The sequence below is a fragment of the Manihot esculenta genome, chromosome 9, assembly GCF_001659605.2.
Source record: "Manihot esculenta cultivar AM560-2 chromosome 9, M.esculenta_v8, whole genome shotgun sequence".
Classification (NCBI taxonomy): Eukaryota; Viridiplantae; Streptophyta; class Magnoliopsida; order Malpighiales; family Euphorbiaceae; genus Manihot; species Manihot esculenta.
This window is the reverse complement of record NC_035169.2, coordinates 35,107,871-35,134,997: the sequence shown is the minus strand read 5'-3', so window position 1 is coordinate 35,134,997 and position 27,127 is coordinate 35,107,871. Positions and strand designations below refer to the sequence as shown.

The 27,127-nt window shown below is 32.3% G+C and overlaps 4 protein-coding genes across 11 annotated transcripts; all 4 read left to right on the top strand.

Annotated features, from left to right (window-relative positions):
• The first annotated feature begins 184 nt into the window (after positions 1–184).
• On the top strand, positions 185–2,440 carry LOC110622115. Of its 6 annotated transcripts, none has more exons than XR_006351869.1 (4): positions 185–346; positions 576–657; positions 751–2,112; positions 2,192–2,440. XR_006351869.1 is itself a non-coding variant. In XM_043959472.1 (2 exons), the coding sequence occupies exon 2, from the start codon at positions 833–835 to the stop codon at positions 1,730–1,732; it is 900 nt and encodes a 299-aa protein (XP_043815407.1). In that variant the 5' UTR covers positions 390–657; positions 751–832; the 3' UTR covers positions 1,733–2,440. The 6 variants fall into 6 exon arrangements, 1 of the variants encoding a protein (XP_043815407.1); XR_006351871.1 differs by having other exon boundaries at positions 200–233; XR_006351870.1 differs by lacking the exon at positions 185–346 and adding an exon at positions 403–481.
• Positions 2,441–5,604: 3,164 nt separating this feature from the next.
• Positions 5,605–10,323, top strand: LOC110623496 (protein NDL2). The gene is made up of 11 exons (XM_021768464.2): positions 5,605–5,927; positions 6,078–6,177; positions 6,535–6,632; positions 6,769–6,857; positions 7,635–7,695; positions 7,792–7,878; positions 8,632–8,709; positions 8,790–8,846; positions 9,048–9,103; positions 9,415–9,550; positions 9,737–10,323. Exons 1-11 carry the CDS (start codon positions 5,868–5,870, stop codon positions 9,974–9,976), a joined length of 1,062 nt encoding a protein of 353 aa, XP_021624156.1. The 5' UTR covers positions 5,605–5,867; the 3' UTR covers positions 9,977–10,323.
• Positions 10,324–14,950: 4,627 nt separating this feature from the next.
• LOC110623329 (calcium-transporting ATPase 12, plasma membrane-type) lies at positions 14,951–17,968 on the top strand. Its single transcript, XM_021768244.1, has one exon. It carries the CDS (start codon positions 14,951–14,953, stop codon positions 17,966–17,968), a length of 3,018 nt encoding a protein of 1,005 aa, XP_021623936.1.
• Positions 17,969–22,387: 4,419 nt separating this feature from the next.
• LOC110622376 (protein tesmin/TSO1-like CXC 3) lies at positions 22,388–27,127 on the top strand. Of its 3 annotated transcripts, none has more exons than XM_021766861.2 (11): positions 22,388–22,681; positions 23,158–23,324; positions 23,428–24,148; positions 24,564–24,816; positions 24,899–25,007; positions 25,090–25,158; positions 25,530–25,710; positions 25,944–26,039; positions 26,115–26,181; positions 26,251–26,386; positions 26,476–27,127. In XM_021766861.2, the coding sequence occupies exons 1-11, from the start codon at positions 22,622–22,624 to the stop codon at positions 26,819–26,821; spliced, it is 2,205 nt and encodes a 734-aa protein (XP_021622553.1). In that variant the 5' UTR covers positions 22,388–22,621; the 3' UTR covers positions 26,822–27,127. The 3 variants fall into 3 exon arrangements, with proteins under 3 accessions (XP_021622553.1, XP_021622552.1, XP_021622550.1); XM_021766860.2 differs by having other exon boundaries at positions 24,561–24,816; XM_021766858.2 differs by having other exon boundaries at positions 24,558–24,816.

The window sequence follows — 27,127 nt, the reverse complement described above, 5'->3', positions numbered from 1 at the left end:
AAAATTATTTTAAAAATAATATAAAATTAAATAAAATTATAGTAATTAATTTATATATTATTATATGGGAGCAAGACAATATCTTTAATCTTTTAATAAATATTAAATTATAAATGGCAGCAAATTTTAAAATTAATGAAATTGAGGGGCGACTTGAATAAATTGCATGGTCGTGTGAGAGAGAGAACGAGCGCCAGCTACAGAGACGCCTTTTTTCTCTTTATCAGCGTGGAGTAATCTTCAAAACTCAGCCTTTCCAGCAATACCTAGTTGCCATATCATGCCTTTACTCTTGGCTTTTTTTTTTTTTTTCTTCTTCTCCATGTTAACCAGTCATTTTCTTGAGGTACAGAACACATGTAAATGGATATTTATTAAAAAAAATTTTGAATTTTTTACTTATTTCATTTGCTATTCTATTGTTGGAGTTGGAGATGCCATTGACAGTGAAATCAGTCACTTCTGTCTGCTTCTCTCATCAGTTACTTTATTACCTACATTCCCTATTTTTGTCTTCAATTTAGATTTCCTTTCTCTCTCTTCTTTAAGCTATTGATTGATGATTTCTTTTGTAGAAATGCATCTAAGTAGGCATAACCAGATCAAATCAAGACTTCAGATGCAAATTTTGAAGCTTTGGTGACATGGGTGTTTGAGGTAAGAGCTATTCATTTGAATATTCAGCAATTCTTTTAACTTGCTGCTTTTTATTACTCCATTTCTGATCTTTTTTGTTCTGTTACTTTTTAGATGCAAAATTGGGCTCAAATGTTTGTCGAAATACCTGAGTGAGATTTAGTAAATTAGAGTTCTTTGTAAAAAGGAAAAAAAAATGAGAGATTTTCCGTCTTGCTTTGGTGAAAATGGGGTACAAGTTGCTGATTCTTCATCTTCAAATACCAGTAAAAATGCGCAGAATTTGGTTACTTGTGTGTATCAATGTCGAATTCGAGGTCGCTCTTGCTTGATCACTATTACCTGGAGTAAAAATTTGATGGGTCAAGGCCTAAGTGTAGGAATGGATGATTCTGCTAATAGGTGTTTATGCAAGGTTGATATTAAACCTTGGTTGTTTTCGAAAAGAAAAGGGTCCAAGAGTTTAGAATCATATTCTTGTAAAATTGACATTTATTGGGACCTTTCATCGGCTAAATTTGGATCTGGGCCTGTACCGTTAGAGGGATTTTACGTGGGTGTTGTTGTTGACAGGCAAATGGTTCTCCTTCTGGGGGATATGAGAAAGGAAGCTTTTAAGAAAACTAGTGCCACTCCCATTTCTTCTGATGCAGTTTTTGTTTCCAAGAGAGAACATGTGTTTGGCAAGAAGGCTTTTAGCACAAAGGCTCAGTTTTGTGACAATGGTCAAATTCATGATCTTGTGATTGAATGTGACACAATTGGTACCAGTGATCCGTGCCTTTTGATCCGTCTGGATTGTAAGACTGTGATGCAAGTGAAACGGTTGCGGTGGAAGTTCCGTGGGAATCATACCATTTTGGTTGATGGAATGGCAGTGGAAGTTCTTTGGGATGTTCACAATTGGCTCTTTGGCACCTCTGTTGGAAATGCTGTTTTTATGTTCAAGACATGCCTTTCAGCTGAGAAGTTATGGTCAAGCCAACTACTCACAGATCCAAATGTGTTGCCATGGTCTTTCTCACATAGATTTCTGGATTCCAAATCACAAAATCTTGATTTTTCGCTGATTTTGTATGCTTGGAAGAATGAGTAGAAAATCAGAAAATTTTCTTTTGAGTGCTAACTGAACAATTAGGAGTCGTGATTTTTATTTATTATGTGATTGATTACACTTAGTTTGACAGTTTTCTTCTTTCTTTTTTGGTCCTGTTGAATTGAGCAATTGAATTGATACAATTTCATGTTCTCAGTTGTCTGTACATCCTTACCAAATTGTTCCTTAAGTTGGTTTTGATTTTAACAAATCCATCATCAACAAAATACTAAAATTCTGGGTTGGACCTTTTCAGTTTGTTCATGTGAAATGTAGCATTTAGAACATCCTGGCTTATTGGCTTTTGAGTTGAAGTCTCCCTTATGGTCATTCTACAGCAGGCTACGTCTTAGCACAAGTATGGGCTCCTTTTCCTGGAGGTATTTCAACTAATGCCAACATTTGTTATTGTTAACTTACCAGGCATTGAGAATTGGAATTAATGTTTTTGCATTGCAGATACACTGATTATTGCTTCTAATGGAGGAATAAACATTCAAGATGAGAGCATGCTTCCAGTTCATATATGATGATTGTCTCATACTGTAATGTCGCACAGGAACTTAAATATATGTAAATGATCCAATTTGGGCATGTGGATATTGGTATGAAATTCTGACCCCTCTTTTAGCATCTTATCCTTGTTCACATGATTTAGTATCCATGGAACTTTACTGCAATCTTATACTCAATTAGCCATCTCTATTAGCCTGTTTCTGTGCTTCAGCCTCTCCTAATACTAGACTGTTCTGCTCAAAGATTTTTAACCATGGTACTGTAGTGTAATATTATGCTGATATGTTTTGCTCGTTTCATTGTCTTGGATCTGATGTAGGATCTGATCTCTCACCCAAAATGCTAATCTAATTCCATAAACTATGTAGTGCCTTATATAGAGCAATAAAATAGGAATTTGTTAAATAGTCCTACTGAAATATAGAGCTTCCTAAAAACTTATAAAGCTATAACATTATTTATTGAATTTCCTAAGAAGCATAATAATTGTTAGATGCCTTTATTTCCAAAATGGGTTTGGATCATGAGGAACCCTACATTAGTTGTATGTGAGATTGTGAGGCTTCATCCAAGTTTCATTGCCTGATAATTTGGGATTTCAATTCAGCAATCTAACAAGGTGCAATTAGACTCTGCTATTTTGCACTGTTTTCCTGTCTAAAAACGTTCATTTAATTTGTGACAACTTATATGCAGAACTGGAAACCCCAATATCAATCAGAATGGATTACAGTACGGTTAAAAAAAGCAATATGTTGATGTAGCTTCCCCTCAAATGAGTGCAATTATGATTGAAACATGTGCTGCTTAGATACATGCTGCTCTGAGCCTCAAACTGCTTATATAATATCAAAGGACAAAGGTGATATATAGGAAGCTCATCAGCTAGCTTCTTAAAATAATTTTTAATTAAGTTCTAACTCATATATTTTTAAAATATGTTAGGCTTCTGAAGAGGCCCTGCTCTTATGATACTGTGCCATGTTAACCTGAAGCTTAAGCCTAATTTTGGCCCATATTGCCTGAATGCTCGGTTCACTTTTGTATTTATTGTGAATGTTCTATTTTTAAAAAATATATATTTAAATTATTCTAAAAAATAAAACATAACAATCATAAAAAAAAATTGAGCTTTTTAATTTTCGGAATATAAAAAATTTAGTTTAAAATTAAAAGATTGAAAAAATATTGTCAACGTGAATCCAATTAATCAATTAGGTTAATTCAAAAATTAATTGCAACCCCTTTTAATTTCAAATTGAAGGAATCCAATTTACAGAAAAGGCAGCAGGCATTTCCTGCAGTGAAAGCTACAGATTTTATCTTTGCGTTCTGTACAATAAAAATAATAATATTATATTCCAGCGAATATCACAGAATAAAACCCCGTCGCGAATCCCATGTGCATTTATTGACATCTCCCTGTTACGCGCGTCGTCTACGTGCGCGACAAATTCGCGTTCCGTCGCGTCAGTTAAAAAACTATTTAATTACATGGAGTTCTGTGTTATGTCAAGATAAAGATAAAAAAATAGGAGGCAAAATAAAAGATTTAAAAAAAGAAGAAGTTATTTTTCACTTATTTGATTAATGTGAAGGGAAATTAAAATTTCTATTTAAATAATAAACTACTTATTTTACTCATTATTTTTATAATTAAATTAAAATATTATAAAAAAATAAATTTTATTATTCACTTTCTCTCAAATTTAGTGAATAAATTATTTATAATCTATAATTTACTTTATCAATTTTTTTTATTTCCTCTCAATTTTCTTATTTACAAATAAGTGATCAATGGAAAATTCTTTATATTATATGTATTTTTTTTCCTTTCTTCCTTTTTTTTCTTTTTTTTTTTCTATTCAAACAATCTTAATTTTTTATACAATAGTATAATTTTTTCAATTATAATAATTCTTCCATTTTTTCTCAATAGATGTTTTAATTTTTAAAAAAATGTCAAATAAATTATTTGTAGTTTTATTTCAAATTTTAAAATTTGATTAATAAGTAATTACTTGTAAATTATATATTTTATTTCTTTTTTACTATTTTTTAAATTATACATTTTACAGTATATCACTTAAAACTAAATTATTTTGATAACATGGCTTGCATACGTCACTTACTCGCCTCCGTACTTCACTAGAATTAATGTCTTTTCTAATATTAATTGAATAAGATTTGGATGAATTTATTTGATATAATTAATTTAAGTTAAATTGGGGTTATTAAATATTATAATGAGTGATTAATTTTTATAATTATAAAATTTTTATTAATGATATTATATGATAAAAAATAAACATTAATTATGTAATTTCTCAATTTTCTACTATTTTATTTAGATTATTAAATAAAAATTAATCTAATAATTTAATTGAATTTAGAGTAACAACATTCTTTGATTAACTATAATTAACTGAATTTGGAGCAGTGCCCGTGATTGCCGTTTGAAAACGCGTTTTGCTTTATCCTAAGTCACAGTCTGACAGACGAATCCTGTTGGCTGTTCCTCCCTCTTAATTATTTGCGGACTCACCCACCTTTTTCTTTTTTTTTTTTTTTTTTTTACCCACTAATCATGGACGCTAAATCATTGTCCTCCTTTCCTTTTTTGCATAAACATTCACACAAACGCATAAATAAATATTAATAAAAAATATAAATAAATATTTTTATTTAATATTAAAATGAATAATACTAATAATTATTTAAAAAAATTATAACTTAATTCTTATATTATATAAAAAATAATTAATTATTTTTTTAATTTTAAAAATATATTAAAATATTTTAAAAATTTTAAAAATTCAAATAATTTATTTATTTATTAACTTTAACAGTTAAATATTATAAAAAAATTAAAATATTTTTCATTATTTAACAAAATTTTATAAAATTAAAAAATTAATTAATAAATTTTTTAAAATTATAAAAATTAAATAGTAATAAATAATTAAATTAACTTATTTTTTAAAATAAAAAATTAATTAATAAATTTTTCTATAATATAAATATTAAATAATACATTTCCATAAAGGAGTGAAGAGGGTAAGAACTGGAGTATAGAGAGCACGGGGGTGATGAGCTGGCGCACTGGGAAGGATTAAATCACTGGGACCATGCTGTTTTGCGGCTTCCAGGTGGCATACAGCTGTCTGATGCTTCTCTAGATAGACCTTATTGGTTTATTCCCCACAAAAACGATGTCGCTTTACTCCTCCAACCCTCCCTTGCCCTTTTCACTATTTTCTCTTGACAATATTACCCTCACCGACCGTTGTTAGGAACCTCCCTAACGGTCACTTTTAATCCTCTATAAGACTATAACCAACTCTATGCACGAAGTCAATGCTCTGACGCTGGGGCAAAATTGTCATTCTATCCAAATACAGAAGACCCGGGTTGTAATTTGCTTGTCTCTCTTATGGTGGTTTGGTCATTTGGAGATGTGAAGAAAATTAAAGAGAAACTGGAAATCCAGTGAGAGTACACGCAGAAGAAAGAAGGAAAAAGAAGAAAGGACGAACGAAAGCAGAGAAGCAGAAGAAAAGGAGGCGTTGGAGGAGGAGGGAGGAAGGCTATAGACCTGGGAGTGTGAAAGAACTGAGCCATGGCCGAGTCAAGCGACTCGGTTTCTATAGATATTGACATACTTTCTTTTGAAGGGAAGGTAAACGTTTGGTGATTCCTTTTCTTATTTTGTATTTACCTTTCTGTAAATGCATATATATATTTTTACTTATTTTGGGTTGTTGTAAATTTTCAGCTTTGTTTATTTGTAGGTGCTTGTGTTTTGTTGTTAATTTAATGGTTGTTGCAGGAACATGTGGTGAAAACAAGCAGGGGTTCAATCTCAGTGTATGCGTGTGGTGATCAAGAGAAGCCTGCTTTGATAACATACCCAGATGTTGCTCTCAATTGTATGTTTCATTTCTTGTCACCGCTTTACTTACTACTAGAAATTTCTCATTCGTTTTCATGTTTAGCTCGTAGTGTGTGTTATTTAATAGCTTTTGGCATTATTTGGCGATTTAGTTGCAAATTGGTGCTAGTTTTGTGCATTCCTGTAAACAAGTTGTACTTTTATAGATTGATTTTGGTGTTTTGACTAAAAACTTTGGGTTGACTTAGATGGAAGTGTTTGCATTAGCTGTAGTGGTGACTTGTAGTTTGATTTATCGTATACCATTAGCTTTAGGTGCTTATGCACTTCTGATTCCAGAGTTTTGAATCTTTAGCATTTTTCTGATTTGTTTTTGAGTTCTGGATTTTTGCAGACATGTCTTGCTTTCAAGGTCTCTTCTTTTGCCCGGAGGCAGCTTCTTTGTTGCTTCATAACTTCTGCATTTACCATATTGATGCCCCCGGGCATGAGGTCAGTTCGTTTTTTTGGCTTTAGCCGCTTTGTGTAGCTTGTTGCTTAATTTTGTTTCTATTGGAGGGGTCTTTTATCTTCAACTCTGAATGTAACTAATAAAGTCTCTCAACCCTTCGTTCAAGAGTTCTTGCAGTTGGGAGCTGATGTCATTTCTTCAGATGTTCCATTACTCAGTGTGGATGACTTAGCAGACCAAGTTGCTGAAGTGCTTGATTTCTTTGGGTATGTATGTGGCTCCATGTGGTCGCAATGTTGCTTCCCTTTGTTTGAAAACCCATTATATCAGATTGTTCTAATTCATATCGCATAATCAATTATGTGACATTATGATCATGTACCACAACTGTACATTTTGATGATGTGCAAGTTCTGGTGCTAAGTTCAATCCATTGCCTGACCTTTTACAAAGTCAGTTTTAGAAGCCCCATTCTTTTATGAAAACAAAACTTGATTTTTCTTTACAAAACCCAATGGTACCCCAGACATGAATTTTTCTTGCTTTCAATTAATATCAACTACAATAGTGTCTTTTATACAATTTTTCAGTTGTTTTCGGACTATTTGTTCATATCTACAATTGTTTTACTTACCTAGATATATATCAATACCAAAGGGGTACAATATTAAAGGGGTAGAACCCCATCAGTGTAGAAGCAGAAGAGAAGTAAGAGGTAAAGTTAGACCACTTGTCTTCAAGAAAAAAAAAAAAATCCTTTAGCTCATACCATGGGAATCGGGAGTGAATAACTGTCCACCTATGGGGTTCTCCCCCTCATATATTGATGTGTAATAATATTTAATTACATGAATTGTACAAAAGATAAATGCAGTGTTAGCTATGTGTTACCAATATGAATTTATATCATACTGTCACTTCCTTTTTTTTTTCTTTGCATCAAACTCCCAGGGGGATTTTAATGGTAATAGATTAAGTCAGATCTCTTTTCTGATGAATGTTAGTTGTAGTTTACTTAACGTTTAACTAATTCTATAAATCAGGCTGAAAGAGGTCCTGTGCTTAGGCGTGACAGCAGGTGCTTACATCCTGACACTGTTTGCAGTAAGTTGGCAAAAAAAGCTATCTACCCAATCAGTTGATACTTTTATTATTTTGATTTTTTTAACGGGTTTTTGCTTAATTTTCCTTCTGCTGCAGATGAAATACAAAGAACGAGTGCTTGGATTGATTCTTGTTTCCCCTATCTGCAAAGCTCCTTCATGGACTGAATGGCTTTACAATAAGGTTCCACATTCAAGCCAACAATACTTGTAAATTCAAAAATAGAACACAAACTAGAGGGGAGAAATTAAAAGCACTGAACTTTGGTACATTGTCAGAAAATGGATAACAATCTATATTACTAAAAGTACTAACAGGATCTAGATCTGGCTACCCAGAAAAACCAAATTGCTATGTGATTCATCCATTTGTATGTACTGAAATGTATGGTCATTCACCTTACGAGAAATTGCAAACATAACTAGCGGAGATTCAAACATTAATCAATAGCCCATATGGATGCTAAAAATTGGAAAAAGATTAGTCAAGCTTGCTAAGGTTACTATTTCACTGTTTTTAAATTTTTTTAATAATTGCAAAAAATAAAGAAGAAACTTTAGCAAGTTGACCAGAATGAAGCTTAAAATACAGCATTAGTATGACTAAGAAACAAACTAAATGAGAATAATAGTAGCATTGTAGGGACTAATAACCAGTTGTCAGTTCTTATTTTTCAAGAATTTAATTAAAAATGAAAGATTATTATCCAAATATGTGTAAATAAGTCATTTCTATCACCTTTTTTTAAGTCCTGTAAGTATCACTTGTTAGTCTACCTTTCAATGAGCTTGAACCTGGGTCGCAGCATCCATGCAGGGATGTGCTGGCTGCTGAGACCTATAATATTTATTTCTTGAAAGTAGAAATTGTGTTTGTGTCAATTGAGACATTTGCGAAGGGACTTGTTTTTGTAACTTCTATATATTTTTTCTTCAGGTGTTATTGAATTTGTTGTACTTCTATGGTATGTGTGGTGTATTGAAGGAGTGCCTTATACAGCGCTACTTCAGTAAGGTACCAATAGTGACCATGTGTTTTAGTACATTTTTTTTCATTGTACAGTGTCTGTTATGATGCTCAAATTCCTGATGTAGGAAATTAGGTGTGGTGTGCATGGTGCAGAATCAGACATCATTCAAGCATGTAGAAGGGTAAGAAAATCTCAGTTAGAATTGTTTATTTCCTTTTGTATTTTTCACTGGGTAAGTTGGGAAGATTGAAAACACTTCATTGAATCGTTCAGAGCAATCTGTTTGTGAAACACTGGAATTTATCAATAATGTCTGGTAGAAGATGAAATTTATTACCACCTGTAATAAACTGATGTCAATGACTTTGGTGTGTGGCTGCAGTTGCTGGATGAGAGGCAGAGTTTGAATGTCATGCGCTTTCTTCAAGCAATTAATGAGTGAGTTGTTGTCACTTCTAAGAGTATTTTACCTTTTCATTTTTCTGCTTACTTTGTGTTTCACTATGCTCAAGCTTCTCCCATTAAAATACCAAAGCTGAAGCCTCATATAATTACAATTCCTTCTCCTAGTTTCACCTGTTTGGTTAAAATTGAGTGGTAATTGCAATAGCACTACTTGCAAAATCTGCTATGGTTGTGTCAGAAAAGTTCACCGGAAATTACTGTTATGCTTGAAGCTTGTAGTTGTATTTTACTTTCTGGATCTTATAATAATGCCTATCATCAGCTAATTATATTGAGTTAAGCAGGAGGCATGACCTTACAAATGGCTTGAAGGAGTTGCAGTGCAAGACACTTATTTTCGTCGGTGAAAGTAGTCAGTTTCACGACGAATCTGTGTATATGAGTGGCAAAATGGGCAAGAAAAGCTGTGCCCTTGTTGAGGTAGGATGAACTTCAACTGTTGCTTCTCTTCTCGTGCTAATTTTGCAGTAGTTGATTGCTAGACATTTATTCACATGGCTCCCAATTCTTTATTTAGCATTTTAGCAAGTGTAAGATCTCTGTTTTTGCTGTGCAAATGCATTGGCATTGTGACTGAAGCATCCAAATCCCGCTTTTTGTGGACAGGTTCAGGCATGCGGCTCATTAGTGACAGAAGAGCATCCATATGCCATGATAATCCCTATTGAATTCTTTCTAATGGGATTTGGCTACCACAGACAACCTCATTTTGCTTCTTCATCAAGTAATGGCTCCAACCCAGCCAGTCCCTTGAGCCATTGTTGCATAGCACCAGAACTTCTCTCTCCAGAGAGTTTGGGGATCAAGCTCAAACCGATCAAAACACGTGTGAACATTGAAGTTTGATGTGTTGAAATGATTTCATGAACTCACAAGATTACAACTGAGCAATCTGGGCGAAGCAGCTTTGCACATGTATTATAAACTTGATAAATCAATGTACAATATCTAGGATAGCACATTCACATTCTTTTATTGTATTGGTGGGGGAAGAATTTTGGAGTGTAGAAAGAATAGATGCAGATACTTGAGGAAATTCCAAGATAGCTTTGTTTTGAATGAAGTAGGCTCTTCAACCATCAGTCTCACTGCGGGATTATTTTTTCCCCTTTACGACACTAAGAATGGTTGTGGAATTGGCTCTCATTTGGAGATAAAATTAATCAATGATCAGGAATGAGTAATATTTTGAATTTTTTCTTATGATTAAGAAACTCCAAACTTGCATTTCCCTGTGCCCAGTGAAAGCAATAATGGAGTTCTGGTGCTGTTTACCTCACCGCGGGTGTCTTCGCCGGCCGCATTAGTTTCATCTATCTTCAAAGAATAATCACCTGAGAATAACTCGTATAAAAATGGATATATGCTGGTGCCTTCATCTCTCACTACCTGCACGGCTGCACCATCAAGCCATTGCTTTCATCTGAACGGAAATTGACTGCGGTGCTTGAACCAGCGAACAAATAACAATGTAAGACGGCAAAGACCAAATCAAGAACAATTGTGTTTGTGCTTGATTGCTTCCGATTAAAATGATTGATTAATCTAATTTTTTTTTGTTTGAATTGAGGATTGAAGAGAGTAAAATCTAAAACCTCTCAAATTTATTCATATACATTTGTTATTAAATTATCACTAAATTAAATTCGTAAGTGTAATTAATCAAAATTTTAATTAATTTTATATACTAAATGAATTGAGATTATGAGAAAATAATAAATTAAAATATATAAAATTATTAATGAAGCAACATATATAATGTAATAATAACAAAACACTATCAATAAATTTATAAAAAATTAAGTATAAAGAATATATTATCAATAAATTTATAGTTAGTTATTAAATTAAAATTAATCAAATCAATAATTGCAAAATAAAAATTTATAAGTTACTAAAAAAAATTAAAAGCAGTAATATCAAAATAACTGAATTTTATATGTTTTTTAATTATATATAAAAATAAAAATAAATCAAATTATAATATTTTTATTGAATAAAATATGTAAAAAGTTTTAAAGTAAACTAAGCATTACATAATTATAATTATAATTATAATTAATTTTACATGAAAAATATTAAAAATTTCACAATAATAATTAGATAAATTTTTGAGTTTATTTGACAACAAACAATTAATTTTAATACTTCAATTTTAAATATAGTTCATATATTGGAAATCCTAAATCTAGGAAGGAATTAAAAGTTAGGGCTACATAAATATGTGGTTTCTGGAAATTTAAAGTCCGATTTCCTCCATAAATTATCCTATTCAAATGGCTGAGAAGTTTTCATATTTACACCTTTTTTTTGGAGGGGCGACCGTCGACCAACGAAAAATGGTAAGTCAATGTGATCATGACATTATCGGTGCTTGCGATGGTACGGATGCGACTTCCCTCGGTTTGCGATGGGTGGCATAGACCGTAATAAATCAATGAAAACATAAGCTATTAAAATTTTTTTATAAATTCTTGAAAGGGCTAATGAAAAGATTTACTATATATAATTCAAAAAATTGAAAAAACCTTCGGAAATGAACTGACCTATTTTCTCCAAAACAATTATGGAAGCAGTTTCTTGGTATGGCATGGCTCTTCTACCAGTTTCAATTTTTTTTTTAATATATTTTTAACTAATTACTAGAAATAAAGACGTTATTTTTAATTTTTATATGATATACATTGAAATCTTTTGATATACTATCTCTTTTTATTTTTCATTTATATTTTTAAATTAGAAAAAAGTTTTGAATTCCGAGAGAAAAGAGAAGTACAACCCAAGAAGTAATAAGCGCTGTAGCATGGATTTGGAAACTTCCTTGGACACTTCCTATTTTCCAATAGAGCTGGTCTACGTCCAATACACAAAGGAAAGAAAATGGCACCGAGATGGAAAGCTTTTTCTCCATTTGGGAGAGTCAAACTGTATTTTTATTACCTTTGTTTTCTTTTTCTTTTTTTATTTTAAAGCTACTCATAATAATACTATTTATCATTTTCATAAAATCACATTTACTGCTTTATTTTTTTAATATTTATTTATTAACTTTTATTTCAAAGCACTTAAGTAGAAATAAATATGATTATAACTATTTAAAAATTCTTTTAATTTTTTTAAAAATAAAAAATTAATTAAAAATTAATCTAATTTAAATATAACAGACTTAATACTCTCATTCGATAGTAGAATTATAAGTGATTGGTCTAAAATTTCGAATTAAATTCTAATCGCGCCATGTAAGTTTAGCTATGTTATTGACTCAATAATTATGGGTAAACAAAATAAAAAAGTTTATCCAAATAAATTCAAAAACAATAAATTTTTTCTAATTTGAGATATTAGGACATTCATGGCAGCTATGTTGTCCCAAGTAAACCTATGTGTACATAGATTTAGCACAAGGCCAACTATAACTATTTCTATCTCACCATCTCATGCTTTTTACCGATTTATAGTAATAAAAAATAATCCATTTGGAGTTGAGAATAAAATATTTATAAATTTGAGATTTAACTGCTATGTAACGATAAAAAATGGTCTGTGGTAATTTTTATAAAGATGATTATTTAATTATTTTTAAAAAAATTATGGTCTCGAGTTGCGTTAGACCATCGATTTTCTTTTATTTTTTAATTATTAATATATTATAATAAAATATTTATATTATATTAATTTAAAAATATTATTTATATTATATTTTTATAATAATAAATATTTTTTATAATTTTAATATAGTAATATTTAATAGATTTTATTATTAATTTTTAAATAAAAAATTATTGATATTATATAATTTTAGGATCATAAAATAATTTTATTTTCAATTTGATGTATAAAAATAATTCAATTGTGATTAGATATATAAAAATAATTTAATCATATAGTATATATTTATTCAGTAATAAATATTTTTATTATTTTAATAAATTAATATTGTAATTAAATAGTACAAAAAATTATATATATATTTAATCATATAATAATATTATTTAATAACTCTTTAAAGTAAGTTTAAAATAATTATTATATTTTATAAAAATATTTTTAATATATAAACTAAGCATTACATAATTATAATTATAATTATAATTATAATTATGTTTACATGAAAAATATTAAAAATTTCACAATAATAATTAGATAAATTTTTGAGTTTGTTTGACAACAAACAATTAATTTTAATACTTCAATTTTAAATATAGTTCATATATTGGAAATCCTAAATTTTGGAAGGAATTAAAAGTTAGGGCTACATAAATGTGTGGTTTCTGGAAATTTAAAGTCCGATTTCCTCGGTTGGTTAGGGTGAGGTGAGGTGCATGACATTATAGGTGAGGTGGGCGAGCATTTGGTCGGTTCGGTTTAAAACCGAACCGAACCGAATAAATCGAAAACCGAAATTTTAGTGTTTATGAAAATCGAACCGAACCAATTTTGGTCAGAAACCGAATCGAATCGAATTGGTTTGATTCGGTTCAATTCGGTTCGGTTTGATCGGTTTCGATTTTTAATATTTTTTTATTTTTTTACACTTTATTTTTAATATTTTAAAATTTAATTAAACTATTTTAATCTTAATATAATTTAATTTCTCTATATTATTGAAAAAATATATTATTATCACTAATCGGTTCGGTTCGATTTTTTCATTTTTTCTGATCAAAACTGAACCAAACCGAAATAACCAAAATTTCTGAAATTAAAAATCAAACCGAATCGAAATATATAAAAAACCGAACCAAAATTTTAAATTAATTCGATTCGATCGGTTATTTAAGTTTAAACCGAATACTGTTCACCCCTACTTGCGATGGTACGGATGTGACTTCCCTCGGTTGGTTAGGGTGGCGTAGACCGTAAGAAATCAATGAAAATATAAGCTATTAAAATTTTTTTATAAATTCTTGAAAGGGTAATGAAAAGATTTACTATATATAACTTCAAAGTATTGAAAAAACCGTCGGGGTTGGCCCCGTAAGAAATGAACTGGCCTATTTTCTCCAAAACAATTATGGAAGCAGTTTCTTGGTATGGCATGGCTTTTCTACCAGTTTTGATATGCTATCTCTTTTTGTTTTCCATTTGAATTTCTAAATTAGGAAAAAGTTTTGAGTTCCGAGAGGAAAGAGGAAGTACAATAGGAAAGAAAATAACACGAGACGGAAAGCTTTCTCACCATTTGGGAGAGTGAAAATGTATTTTTATTACCTTTGTTTTCTTTTTTTTTTTTTTTAAAGCTACTCATAATAATACTATTCATCATTTTCATAAAATCACATTTACTGCTTTATTTTTTTAACATTTATTTATTTACTTTTATTTCAAAGCACTTTAGTAGAAATAAATATAATTATAACCATGCAAAACTTTTCTAATTTTTTTTTTTTAGCAAAAGATCAATTAAAAATTAATCTAGCTTAAAGATGACAAACTCAGTAGCATCATTCAACAGTGATTATTCTAAAATTTTGAACTGGATTCTAACGCCTCATGTGGCTGAACAAAACCAAAAAAGTTGATCCAAGTAAATTCAAAACAATGAGTTTTTTCTAATTTAGATATTAGGACATTCACGGCAGCTCTATCGCCCATTTCTGGAACTATTTCTATCTCACCATTTGAGCTTTCACAGCTTTTTTCGTTTTTTTGGACCACATCATATATACGAAGTACCCAGGAAGCTTCAAACGAGTGACTAAACGCAACCAAAAGAAAAGAAGGCCTACTCCCAAGCCTCTAACCTGTATTTATACACCCTCTTCATCACGATTCACCAATTCACCATATATTATCCATTACTCTATTCTTATCGTGATGATGCCTCTGAGAGCTCAAAAACACGACCACAGATCCGGGCTTGACACTCAACATATCTTCCCGGCCAAACTTAGGTGGCGGATGGCTGTCGCAGCCATTAATTTCACGAGGTTGCTTTCCTTGTCCAAGAAAGCTTCGTGCGACCAAACCGAACTCTTGCCATCAGTTTCTCATGTTGCTATTCTCCTCGACCATGATAACATCCGTACGGATGACAATGTGCCCTTGACCATCACTGATCAGAATATACTCCTTCAGATGCTAAAAGAGAAGAACCACCAGTGCTTGAACCAAATAGGAGGAGTTGCGCAGGTTGCCGTAATTCTTGGGAGTGATGTGATGAAAGGAATAAAAGGTAGCGAAGCTGATGTTGCATATAGGAGAGATGCTTTTGGTGCAAACAAGTTTAAGAAGCCATCTGCAAAAAGCTTTCTCAGCTTTGTCCTTGAAGCCCTGAAAGAAACTGCCACTATTATTCTTTTGGCCTGTGCTATTCTGTCTATGGCATTCGACATTAAACACCATGGCCTAAAAGATGGCTGGTATGATGGAGGAAGCAATATTGTTGCTACCTTCCTTGTTGTAGTCATCTCAGCTGTGAGCAACTTCAAGCAATCCAGGCAATTTCTTAAACTTTCTGATGAAGGCAGTGACATAAAAGTGCAAGTAGTTAGAGATGGGAGATACCAGAACATATCCATTTTTGACGTTGTGGTGGGCGATCTGGTGGCTTTGAAGATAGGGGATCAAATACCAGCTGATGGGTTGTTCTCGGATGGTTATTCTTTGAAGGTAGATGAATCTAGCATGACCGGTGAAAGCGACCATGTTGAGGTAAAGGACACTAGTAATCCATTCTTGTTCTCTGGAACAAAGGTGGCTGATGGCTTTGGTCTCATGATCGTTACATCCGTTGGAATGAGTACAGCTTGGGGGGACATGATAAGTTCTATAAGCCGTAATTTGGAAGAGCGGACCCCACTGCAAGCACGACTCTGCAAACTGAAATCTGATATTGGAAAAGTTGGATGGGTAGCAGCCATATTAGTTCTTGTTGTTTTGGTATTCCGTTACTTCACAGGAACCATCAGAGATGATCATGGACGTCGAGAATATAATGGAAGTGAGACAAAGATCAACGATGTGCTGAATTCAGTTGTCGATATTATTGCAACGGCCCTGACTATTGTAGATGTGGCAATTCCAGAAGGTCTGCCTCTTGCAGTAACCCTAACTCTCGCTTATTCTATGAAGCAAATGATGGCCGACAACACACTGTTGCGGAAACTCTCCGCTCTTGAAACAATGGGTTCAGCCACAACAATCTGCACTCTCACTATGGAGCAGATCCAAGTTTCGGAGTTTTGGCTTGGGAAAGAGCTAAGTGAGCATCGTGTTTCAGTGGAAATAGAACCAGAGTTCTATTTGTTGCTAGAAGAAGGGGTTGCTTTCAATACCACAGCGACTGTTTACAAACCACATCCTACATCAATCCCTGAGATATCTGGTAATCCAACTGACAAGGCAATACTCTCTTGGGCTGTCCTAGAGTTGGGAATGAATATCAATGAAACAAAGCAAAAGTGTGAAATAATGTACGTAGAAGCATTCTGTTCAGAGAAAAAGAGAAGTGGGGTAATGATCAGGAAAAGCAATGAGAGAGCTATTCACACACATTGGAAGGGAGCTGCTGAGAAGATATTAGCAATGTGTTCAACTTATTATGTCAAAGGTGGGGAACTTGACATGAATGAGGAAGAGAGAATGCAATTTAGGGCAATAATTCATAGTATGGCCGCCAAAAGCCTGCGATGCATTGCCTTTGCTCACAAAAAAATTATAGAAGAAAACGGGCAAGTCCCTGAGAAGCTTGAAGAAACTGGATTCACCTTGTTGGGGCTTATAGGATTGAATGACCCGTGTAGACCAGGGACTAGAACAGCCGTAGAATCATGTAAGCAAGCAAAAGTGAGCGTTAAAATGATAACGGGTGACAATCCACATGTAGCAAGAGCCATAGCCATTGAATGTGGAATTCTTAATCCCGAAGAGGACAACGAAAAAGCAGTAGTAGAAGGTGTTGGGTTCAGAAATTATTCAGCTGAAGAGAGAATGGCAAGGATAGAAGATATCAGAGTAATGGCAAGATCATCCCCATCTGACAAGCTTCTGATGGTCGAGTGCTTGAAAGAGAAAGGTCATGTGGTGGCGGTCACCGGTGATGGCATGAATGACGCCGCCGCTCTTAAGGTAGCAGACGTTGGGCTTTGCATGGGAACTCAAGGAACGGAGGTGGCAAAAGAAAGCTCGGACATTATAATCTTGGATGATAATTTCACATCTGTGGCGACAGTTTTGAGGTGGGGGAGGTGTATCCACAACAACATTAAGAGCTTCATCCAATTTCAGCTCACTGTTAATGTTGTTGCCCTTGTCGTCAACTTTGTTGCAGCCATCTCTTCTGGTAAAGTCCCCCTAACTGCAGTTCAGCTACTGTGGGTGAACCTCATTGTGGACACTATGGGGGCGCTAGCATTTGCCACTGAGCAGCCCACTGATGAGCTCATGACAAAGTCACCCCCAGTAAGATCTGATCCACTTATAACCAAAATCATGTGGAGGAACCTTATTGCTCAGGCTTTGTATCAGGTAGTCATCTTAATGATTCTACAATTTAAGGGCGCAACCATCTTTGATGTCGATGAAAAGGTCAAGAGTACACTCATTTTCAACACTTTTGTCCTCTGCCAAGTGTTTAATGAATTCAATGCAAGGAAGCTGGAGAAGTGGAATATAATCAATGGCATACATAAGAACAAGTTGTTCCTAGCAATCATCGGAATTACTGTAGTTCTTCAAGTGATGATGGTGGAGCTTCTGAAGACGTTTGCTAGAACTGAGAGGCTGAGTTGGGGGCAATGGGGATTTTGCATTGGCATTGCAGCTGCATCTTGGCCAATTAGTTGTGCTGTGAAGTGCATTCCTGTGCTTGAATTTGTGTTTAATGCAGCCAAATAAATATGACCAAAAAGAAACAACAACAACTACTCCTTACTTCTTTTCGAGTAAGGAGTTTCAGTTTCACTAAAGCATGAATATCTCAGATATACATAAACAGCAGTATTTTTTTTATTCCCATGAAACTGCTAAAAAGATTAAAACACCAGAAAAAGAGCAAGGAGCTAGAAGTTTTTGAAGCTGCTTCAAAATATGCTGGCCACTGACAGTCACCGGCTCTTAAGAAAAATCGTGTGGTGTGGTGGAGCTTATTGGATGGTTCACAGTTGCGAAGAAGTTGGACTGGGTCCAATGCGCGTAACCGTCTTGGAATTTCCTCTTCATCTTTGGCGGCTTCTTGTGTCCTTCTGTGTAGGAATTTCCACTATATTTTTCATAATTTATTGTTATTTGCTGTAATTTGTTTTTTTTATCATCATAAATGTGATAAACTAAAAACCTAAAATAAAAGCAAAATTATTATAATATAATATAATATATTTTTATTTTTATTTTACCTTCATTTGTCATAGTATTAAAAAATATAAATTGATTTAATTTATTAAACAAATGTGCATGGCTAAAATGCTGCTAATGTTTTAGCGAGGGCCTTGTTGCATTAATCTTATCATTAGTGACTAACTCAAATATCTGTTAATAAAAATGCTATTATTTTTTTTAAAAAAATTAATTTCAGTGAGTTATTTTTTTTAACATTCAAATAAACATTACATTTGAACATATTTTCACGTAAAAAGACAGATCGATAACAAATTGATAATCAATTTAACGAATTAGATATCTATCTAGATATTCTCATTTAGATGCCATATTGTATTTCAAACATTATCATTAACTAAGCAAATATAAGTGATTGCAATTCCATTTCCACTCTAGCGGTGCCAGTGAAAAATTGCACAAGCAAGATGCTGCCTCCTTCGATAATGGCACATTATTTCGCATGGTTGTTGGTAGCTTGCAGTATCTCCACTTGAATCGTCCGGATGTTATCTTTACATGTCCATGATCCATCCAAAGCACACTGGCAGGCCTTAGAGCGTATATTATACTATCTTAAAGCTACAATAAATAATGGACTTTTTCTTTCCAAGACTACTGATCAAAAGCTGCATGTGTATTGTGATGTTGATTGGGATTGTAATTTAGATGACAAGAAATCTATTACTGCTTTTTACTATATATATGAGCTCTAATTTGATTTCATGGGGATCCAAAAGCATAATACAATCGCTAAATCTTCCATGGAGGCAGAATATCGAGCTTATTAATCAACCAAAAGCGTAAATTTCATCTATTAAGTACTCGTATTTATATACAACTTGGAAAGAGATGGAATTACAAAAAAAATTATCAAGAGTCCTTGAAGTGCGAGCTTTGGGGTCCACTGTTAGTATGCTCTTCTCCTCCTGTGTCCAAAGCAAAGAAGTATTTTTACTTTTGACTCTAAATGGTGCCCTAATCCTGCTATTCTAGTTTTAGTGAAGAATACTTGGTTTCAAAACGTTAGTGATTCGGTTATTTTTAATTCTTATGCTAAGATTAAAGCTTGCAGGAAGTCTATTGTTGATTAGCACATAAATCATCCTACGAACTTCAAAGTTCGAATTAACCGGCCTCGATCTCAGCTGGAGACAATAAAAGCTAATCTTTAATCGTGGAATTCAATTTTAGTTAAGGGTTTGAAACAACAACTATCATGTGAAATGCGAAATGAAGAAAAATTTTGAGAACAAAAGGTAGAGCTAGTTGATTGAAATTTCAAGATTGAAATACTTCTTTCTTTAATATCAAATGAACAAAACAAAATTTTATTTATTTTATTTTATAAATAAATTTTAAAATTATACATTAATAATGCAAGTAAATTTAAAAATGTAATAAAATAAAGTATTAAAAAGTAGAAAAAAATAAAAATATTTTGAATATCTTATTTTATTTAAAAATAAAAAATAAAACCAGCAATTTCAAATGCAATTCAGCATCTTTTGGTCAATAGTCAACATAATATGATAAAATTATTATTAGTGGAAACTTACTTTTACAGGCAAGAAGGAATCAATTTTTCAATAGATAAATTTCACTCGATGTTTACAAATTTAAAATGTTAAAACACTTTAACATTTAAATTTCAATTTGTAATTAATATAAATCTCCATTAATTTTAATTTTTATAATAATAACATTCCTTTTACCTTGGATAATTGGTTGACACTCACAGGTTATCATTTGATGCAGCAAGATTTAAATAAATACAAAAATTATATTATATTATATTAAAGCTTTTATATTACATTAATAGCTTAATTCAATACTGTTAATAATAAAAAATTATACAAATAAGTGTTTATTCTATAAAAAAAAAACAATTAATATAGAATAATGAGCCAATAAGATTGTGCACTATTTCAATTAATTTTTTTTTTAAATTAAAAATAGCTTTTTAAGAGACGCACTAATTATTAATTTGTCATTTTATATAGATTTCTTTGTATGGAACAGTAGGCATAATATACAATTACTCATAAATGATACCCTAAATTTAAGAGAAAAACTTCAAATAAGCATATAAACTTTTCATCAAAATTCAAATACATAATTTAATTTAATATTTTTTGCTAAATAAAGTCATCAATTTTACATTTAAGTTCAAATAAGTTATAACATAATAATAATAATACTAATTTGTCATTTTAAATATCAAAGTTACTTATTATTTTATTATTGTACTTTTTCCTTTTAATTTAAAATAATAATATTTTTAATATTTAAAATGATTAAAAGATTATTAGATTATAACTTTTTTGAGACAGAAAGTAAAGTTCATAGCCTTTTGTTTTATGTAATTTTTTTTTATTTTTTTTTTAAAAGAGAGAGACAATTTGTGTTTATTGGCACTTGAATAAAAAGCTTAAAACATGATTTAAACAAATTGAAGGGGGACAATTTATCCTTTCAACAAAACAAAATAAGGAGAATTATTATTACTTCCTTAAATTCTTTGGAAAACTTATTAAATATTTTATATTTTTATAAAATTAAAATTTTAATTATTATATAAAAAAGATGTTAATTAATTTATTATTATAACTTATGCAGTCGAAAGTAAAAATATAAAATATTTAATTATTATATAAAAAAGATGTTAATTAATTTATTATTATAACTTATGCAGTCGAACGTAGAATTGTATTATGTTGTAATGGACTAATCATGCAAGAAAAAACACATGAATTCATGGATACTCCAACACTTAAATTAATAAATTAGAGAATATAACAAATGTAAAAAATTGTTTAAAACTTGAGTAGTATAAGAATAATATATTTTTATTTTTGTGAGTATTTTATTTTTATATTATAAAAAATGAAGATAAATATTTAATTTTTTGATAATCCCGCAATGATGTAATCGGTTACTTAATAAAGCATATTACCAACTAATAAATCAGTAATTCGTGATTATAGATGTAATGAGGTATGTTGGACTGTATACGATAACTATAACTTTATGCCGAGACTTAACATATTTAGAGAATAATGAGTATTGATGATAAATTAAGTGTTAAGGTATCTGAATCTTATTTTATTCAGACGAGATCGCATACTTATTTAACAGACTATTGTCTCGTGACTCTATCTTATAATGATCGCTTATAATTTATTTTAGATTATTATTGTATAACACAATAACTTTAATTAGAGGCTAAATAATATGAATATATAAAATTATAAGAATTAAATAATATATAATAAAAATTATAAAAACTATATAAAATAAATAATTTAAGTTAATTAATTATTTTTTTAATAAAAAAATTAAAGAATTAAATTTTATAAAATGTATAAATGTTTTAATTGAATATTTTTAAAACCGGTTAGTTTCATAATAACCAAAGAGTTAATAGTTTTTTAAATGTTAGTCAATTAATAAGTTCAATTCAACTTTTTTTTTATTAATAAAGTTTATGTACTTTTATTTAAGAGTTAAATAAGTAATTATGTAATATAATATTATTTTTAATTATAAAATATTTTTTAATAAGAAAAATAATTTTTTATATTAATAAAATTGATTTTTGTTATTTACTATATATATTTTTAATTTTTATGTTAATTAAAATACTAATTATTTATATTTTAAAATAAAAAATAATATTTATTATTAAAAGTAACATTATTATGTCAAAATTTATTTAATTTTTAATAAAATTAAATGATTTATTTGATAAAAATTTTAAATTGAACTAAAGCATAAGCTTTAATTAGACTTGTTTTCGTAATTGTTTACCCAATAAAATAACATAGGGCAAGTGTGTGTGTGGGGACAATGATCCACAACTATGAGGCCCATCGTAGGTAAAAGGTACAAGACAAACAAAATGTTAAAAAAAAAAAACAGAGCAGCTAAGGGTGAGCTAGGGTTTTGGCCCAAATTTTACAAAACCAAAAATCTGAGTTTTCCCGCCTTCCCGCCCCTCTCCTTTCTCTCTTTTCATCTCTTCCATTCTTTTACTCGTTAGTCGTTCCTATTGACTTTTCGAGGTCTTGAGACGCTGCCACTCAGCTCCTTTCTTTTATGTATCGTTCTTTAAGCTATCATGTGAGAGCTTAACAGGGATGAGATGTTGAAGAATTCTGCCATTGGTGTGTTTCCATGGAGCTCAACACACCTAATAAGAGCCACCTCATCTCCACTCCCCTTTCTCAGTTTGAGGTCTTCATTTTCAAACCCTAATCCCTCTTTCTCTCTCAAATTTGCACATTCCGCTCCAATTAGTGGATTTTTTTTTTTTAATTTATAGCGTTAATTCAGCTGTTCATGTTTTCCCTTTTGTTTTCTTCTTGTTGGGGAAGCTGTCATTAAACTCTATGAGCTGTATATTTGTGTGAATTTGATTTGAAATTTCGTGGTTGGCCGCTTTTGGTATTTTTTTTTCTCAGCTGCTGTTTTGACTAGAGTTTGGAGTTCTTATATATCCACGTTGTTTTGTTTTTGATAGTTTAGATTTCCCTTCAACAGCTTTCTTTACGAGCTATTTCAATGATTTCATTTCTGCATCTTGTTAGCATGTGGATGCCTTGTTTTATTGCCTTACATTTTGGTGGCTGTTGTGTTAATTCTCAGTGATGTTTTGATAATTGGGTTTTAAGATAGTACAGAGAAAAGAACTAATCTTCTGCTTTTTGCAGGATTCTCCTGTGTTTAATTACATCAACAATCTTTCCCCCATTGAGTTAGTCAAGTCTGTACACAGCAGCGATCAATCATTGAACTCTCTAGCGTTTTCATCCCCTCCATCGGTGTTTGCTTCACCTAAGCTTGTTTCTCAAAGAGACACAAGATCCTTTCTTACAAGGTAAATCAATGACCAATCTTCGTTCTTGCTTTATCAAATGAAAAATGAAGAGTACCTATTTTATTCGTGAGTCAAATTTTACAGTGTTATTTATTGTTATTAGGCGTCAATTCTTAGACCCATCGAAACACGGGCTCTCTCAAGTTAAAGATGCCAACAGTACAAGTGAAGGGGTTTCAGCGGCTGTTAAACTATCTAACTCGTCTGCTGAACAATTGGGACGCTTGGCTTCCAGCAGTTCAGCTAAAGAGGTTACCGCTGAGCCACTCAATGAACAGTTGGAATTAGCAATTGAACTGCCAGAAGCCTTGAAATGTGATATTGCTAGCCCAGATAAAAACATTGCGCCTCTTGATGCAATTAGGACAGACACAGAGACAGAAAAGGGAGACAAATCAAATGAGAAACATTTTTCGTATGAGAGTGAAAAGAATTTGCGTAAAATCTGTCGAATTGAGCAAAGTGAAGATGAAGCAGGAGTTGATTGGGTGACATTGGTTTCCAATGTGGCTGATGCCTTTTACTTTGAATCATCTGTCATTGAAGAACACTCTGAGGAGCAGAAATTAATGGTGGATCCTGGCACAATCTCTTTTATCTCAAATGTACTGCAGATCCCACAGGATAATACTAACGAATTGGAGAATAGTAATGATTATTCAGAACAGGAAACGGGAGAAACAGGAACTCAGTCAACCGGGAAAAATAAGGAAGCAGATAAAATGCCAGCTGTACTTTCTGGCACTCTACTGAATAAGTTAGTTGTTAATGATGTGGCTGCTAAGGTGGATGTCAAGGGGAAAAAACGTGAATCTAGCTGCAAGGTAAAAAATAATATAATATTTGTTTACCCTGGAGGTTGTTTGATACAATGTACATAACCATTTGGCCGATTTATTTCAGGTAATTGAAAATTGTCAATATAAACCAAGCTAAACTTCTGTTGAAATTTGTTGCCTTGTACACTTGGGGTATAGGAGCTTTGCCAAACCATGTAATAATTCGTCTTTTTCTTTTGTTATCTCTCTCAAATCCATGTTTTCTTTGCCTTCGCTCACTTGTGGCGCTTTGAACGCTATTCGTTCTCTGAAAATCATTAGTCACCTTGTATGTCTTATTTTATTTACCTTCTAGCTGACGTATTATTTTCCTATAATATAGAATTCCAAATACAAGTAGCTACACACCACATATCCTATATTCGGTTAACGTATATTTAGTTTGTTTTTCTAGCAGCAGAATAGAATACGAAGGCTGGTTTTTGAGATGGCTGGGGCTCATAAAAAGGAAACAGCATGTCAAGAGAGTAATGCTTATCCCATTTCAGTGCAATCAGATAGTGAAGTCGATCACATTGAAAAGCATTCAACTCCAAGAATATCCATGCTATCAAGAAAGGGTATAGGTTTGCACTTGAATGCTCTGGCAACTACTTCAAGTGATTGTAAAGTTGTCAAGATTGCAACTCTATCTTCTACAAGGCAAGAAACGAGTAAGACAACCATCATCCTCTTCTGATTATTTGATATCTGTTTGAGATCCTGTTATCAAATCCTTACTTTGGACCTCTATAGAGACAGGCCTGGTCCTTTGTGACAATGAAGATAAGGTCATAGAAAATGCTCCACAAACATCCACTGATGTTAGTGATGACTTTGGAATTAGTAGTCCTAAAGTCAAGAGGTATCTGTCAGAACTAATACAATCTGAAGGCTAACATCAAATTCCTGAACAGAATATTCAATTTAGTTCTAACTACTCGCAGGCCCAAAATGGAACATGTTGGGGCAGCCTGCAAGCGCTGCAATTGTAAGAGGTCAAAATGCTTGAAGCTGTAAGTTCACTTGTTCTCCTAAACTTGTGCATATAAATTTGAAACCCTCTCAATCCGTACATATTATACTTTTTCTTACATTACTAGCATGATAAATGCTGAGACTAGTAAATCAAATGTGATGACTGAAATGATCTACAGTCTTCACATACCATTTTTCCAGTTCATTAGGAGAATGCTAACATTCTGTAGGGGGATATTTGTTACTTTTAATCCATATAACATCAGTAATATTTCAAAAAATGTTATGCCTTGATTTCCTTTTAGTTTTCACAATGGCTAGCTATTGTTAATTTCATTTTTATGATGTACACTTATACATTCATGTTTTCTAACTACAATTGAAGTGCATTTTGTGTGGTTTTGTACAGTTACTGTGAATGTTTTGCCGCTGGACTCTACTGTATTGAGCCTTGTTCATGTCAAGATTGTTTTAACAAGCCTGCTCATGAAGACACTGTTCTAGAGACTCGGAAACAGATTGAATCTCGCAATCCTCTTGCATTTGCTCCAAAAGTTATTAGAAGCACAGAGTTTGCTTCTGAATTTGGGGTTAGAAATCCTCCCTATAGTTTACTTTATTGATAACAAGACATGTTAGTGTCTCGGCATATACCATGCTCTTCATACTTTGTAAAGCATCGTCTTATTTATTTGCAAGGGTAAAGGCCACAATAAGGTGGTACCTCGCAAAAATCATGAAGAGGATTGTATTTTGAAGGCTATGGTCGCCTACAGCATCTATAATTTCCTTAAATTACATTGCTTGTTTTTTTGTCATACAGGACGAAACTAACAAAACTCCAGCTTCAGCCAGGCATAAAAGAGGATGCAATTGTAAAAAGTCAAGCTGCTTAAAGAAATACTGTGAATGCTTCCAGGTTTCACCACTTGTCTCTTTCATTATGGGTCCTTTTTACCTGATCTAATAGAGAAATTATTGTTTGTGTATGAAGGGTGGCGTTGGTTGCTCCCCTAACTGTAGATGTGAAGGGTGTAAAAATACTTTTGGTAGCAAGAACGGTTAGTGTTTATCATATCCTCTTAGGTTCCCGTACAAACATATCCTGATTTGCTTTCAACGTGTTACAGGAGTTGAAGAAAATGAACTTGAAGGCGTTGAACCAGAAGAGCTCGAGAAGAAATTTTCAGATGTAACTTCACGTGATATGATTGAAGAGGGTGAAGAAGAGCATGCTGATCGTCCAATACCTTCTGAAACTGCCAGGTTCTTTCCTTTAACATAGCATCTAAAAAACCCGTACAACATTCTTGTTATAGATACCTTTCTGAAGAACTAAGGTTGGCATATATTAGGTCTTCAATTCAACTGCCAATGACCCTTGGTGTAAGGTTCTCAAGATCTCAACCTGCCTTTGGTGCATCATCTCAAATGTGCCCCAGCCAAAAGCTTGGAAAAGAAATTTTTCGCCAGCCTAAATTCGAAACGCACCTTCAGGCGATTCCGGAAGAAGAAACTCCTGAGGTACTGAACAGCAGTTGCCCACCTGCAAATGGGGTGAAATCAACCTCTCCAAACTGCAAAAGGATTTCACCTCCTCATCAAGGTTTTGGTTCATCAGCTATTTGGAGGAGCAGCAGAAAGTTGATTCTAAGATCTGTCCCGCCCTTCCCATCTCTCAACTCACCACATCAGCAATGACTAACCTATTGGTAAAACACCCATATCTGTGATGCTGAGGCATGTTGTACTATGAGCTAAACATGTATAATAGCAACTAAAAAATCGATCGCCATTGATAAAGCTAGCTTCTGGAACCTTCAAGATTCATGTAATGCAGGTCTAACTTCATGTATCTCTAATAGTTCGTCTTGAACAAGATAAAAGCAGTGCCTGTAGCATACCTTTAAACTCTCTGTAAGTTTAGCTGTAAACAGATGTTCATTAGTTCCATATGTAATATATCTCTAATTAGTAGTTCGACTGCACGTTGTGCGGTACTAAGAT

Coding starts and splice junctions, on each gene's coding strand:
- LOC110623496 (XM_021768464.2), top strand. CDS start 5,868: ATGGCCGAGTCAAGCGACTCGGTTTCTATAGATATTGACATACTTTCT. Junction 8,710..8,789: donor TACAGCGCTACTTCAGTAAG/GTACCAATAGTG, acceptor TTCCTGATGTAG/GAAATTAGGTGTGGTGTGCA. Junction 9,104..9,414: donor TTTCTTCAAGCAATTAATGA/GTGAGTTGTTGT, acceptor TGAGTTAAGCAG/GAGGCATGACCTTACAAATG.
- LOC110622115 (XM_043959472.1), top strand. CDS start 833: ATGAGAGATTTTCCGTCTTGCTTTGGTGAAAATGGGGTACAAGTTGCT.
- LOC110623329 (XM_021768244.1), top strand. CDS start 14,951: ATGCCTCTGAGAGCTCAAAAACACGACCACAGATCCGGGCTTGACACT.
- LOC110622376 (XM_021766858.2), top strand. CDS start 22,622: ATGGAGCTCAACACACCTAATAAGAGCCACCTCATCTCCACTCCCCTT. Junction 24,149..24,557: donor AACGTGAATCTAGCTGCAAG/GTAAAAAATAAT, acceptor TTGTTTTTCTAG/CAGCAGAATAGAATACGAAG. Junction 24,817..24,898: donor TTCTACAAGGCAAGAAACGA/GTAAGACAACCA, acceptor GGACCTCTATAG/AGACAGGCCTGGTCCTTTGT.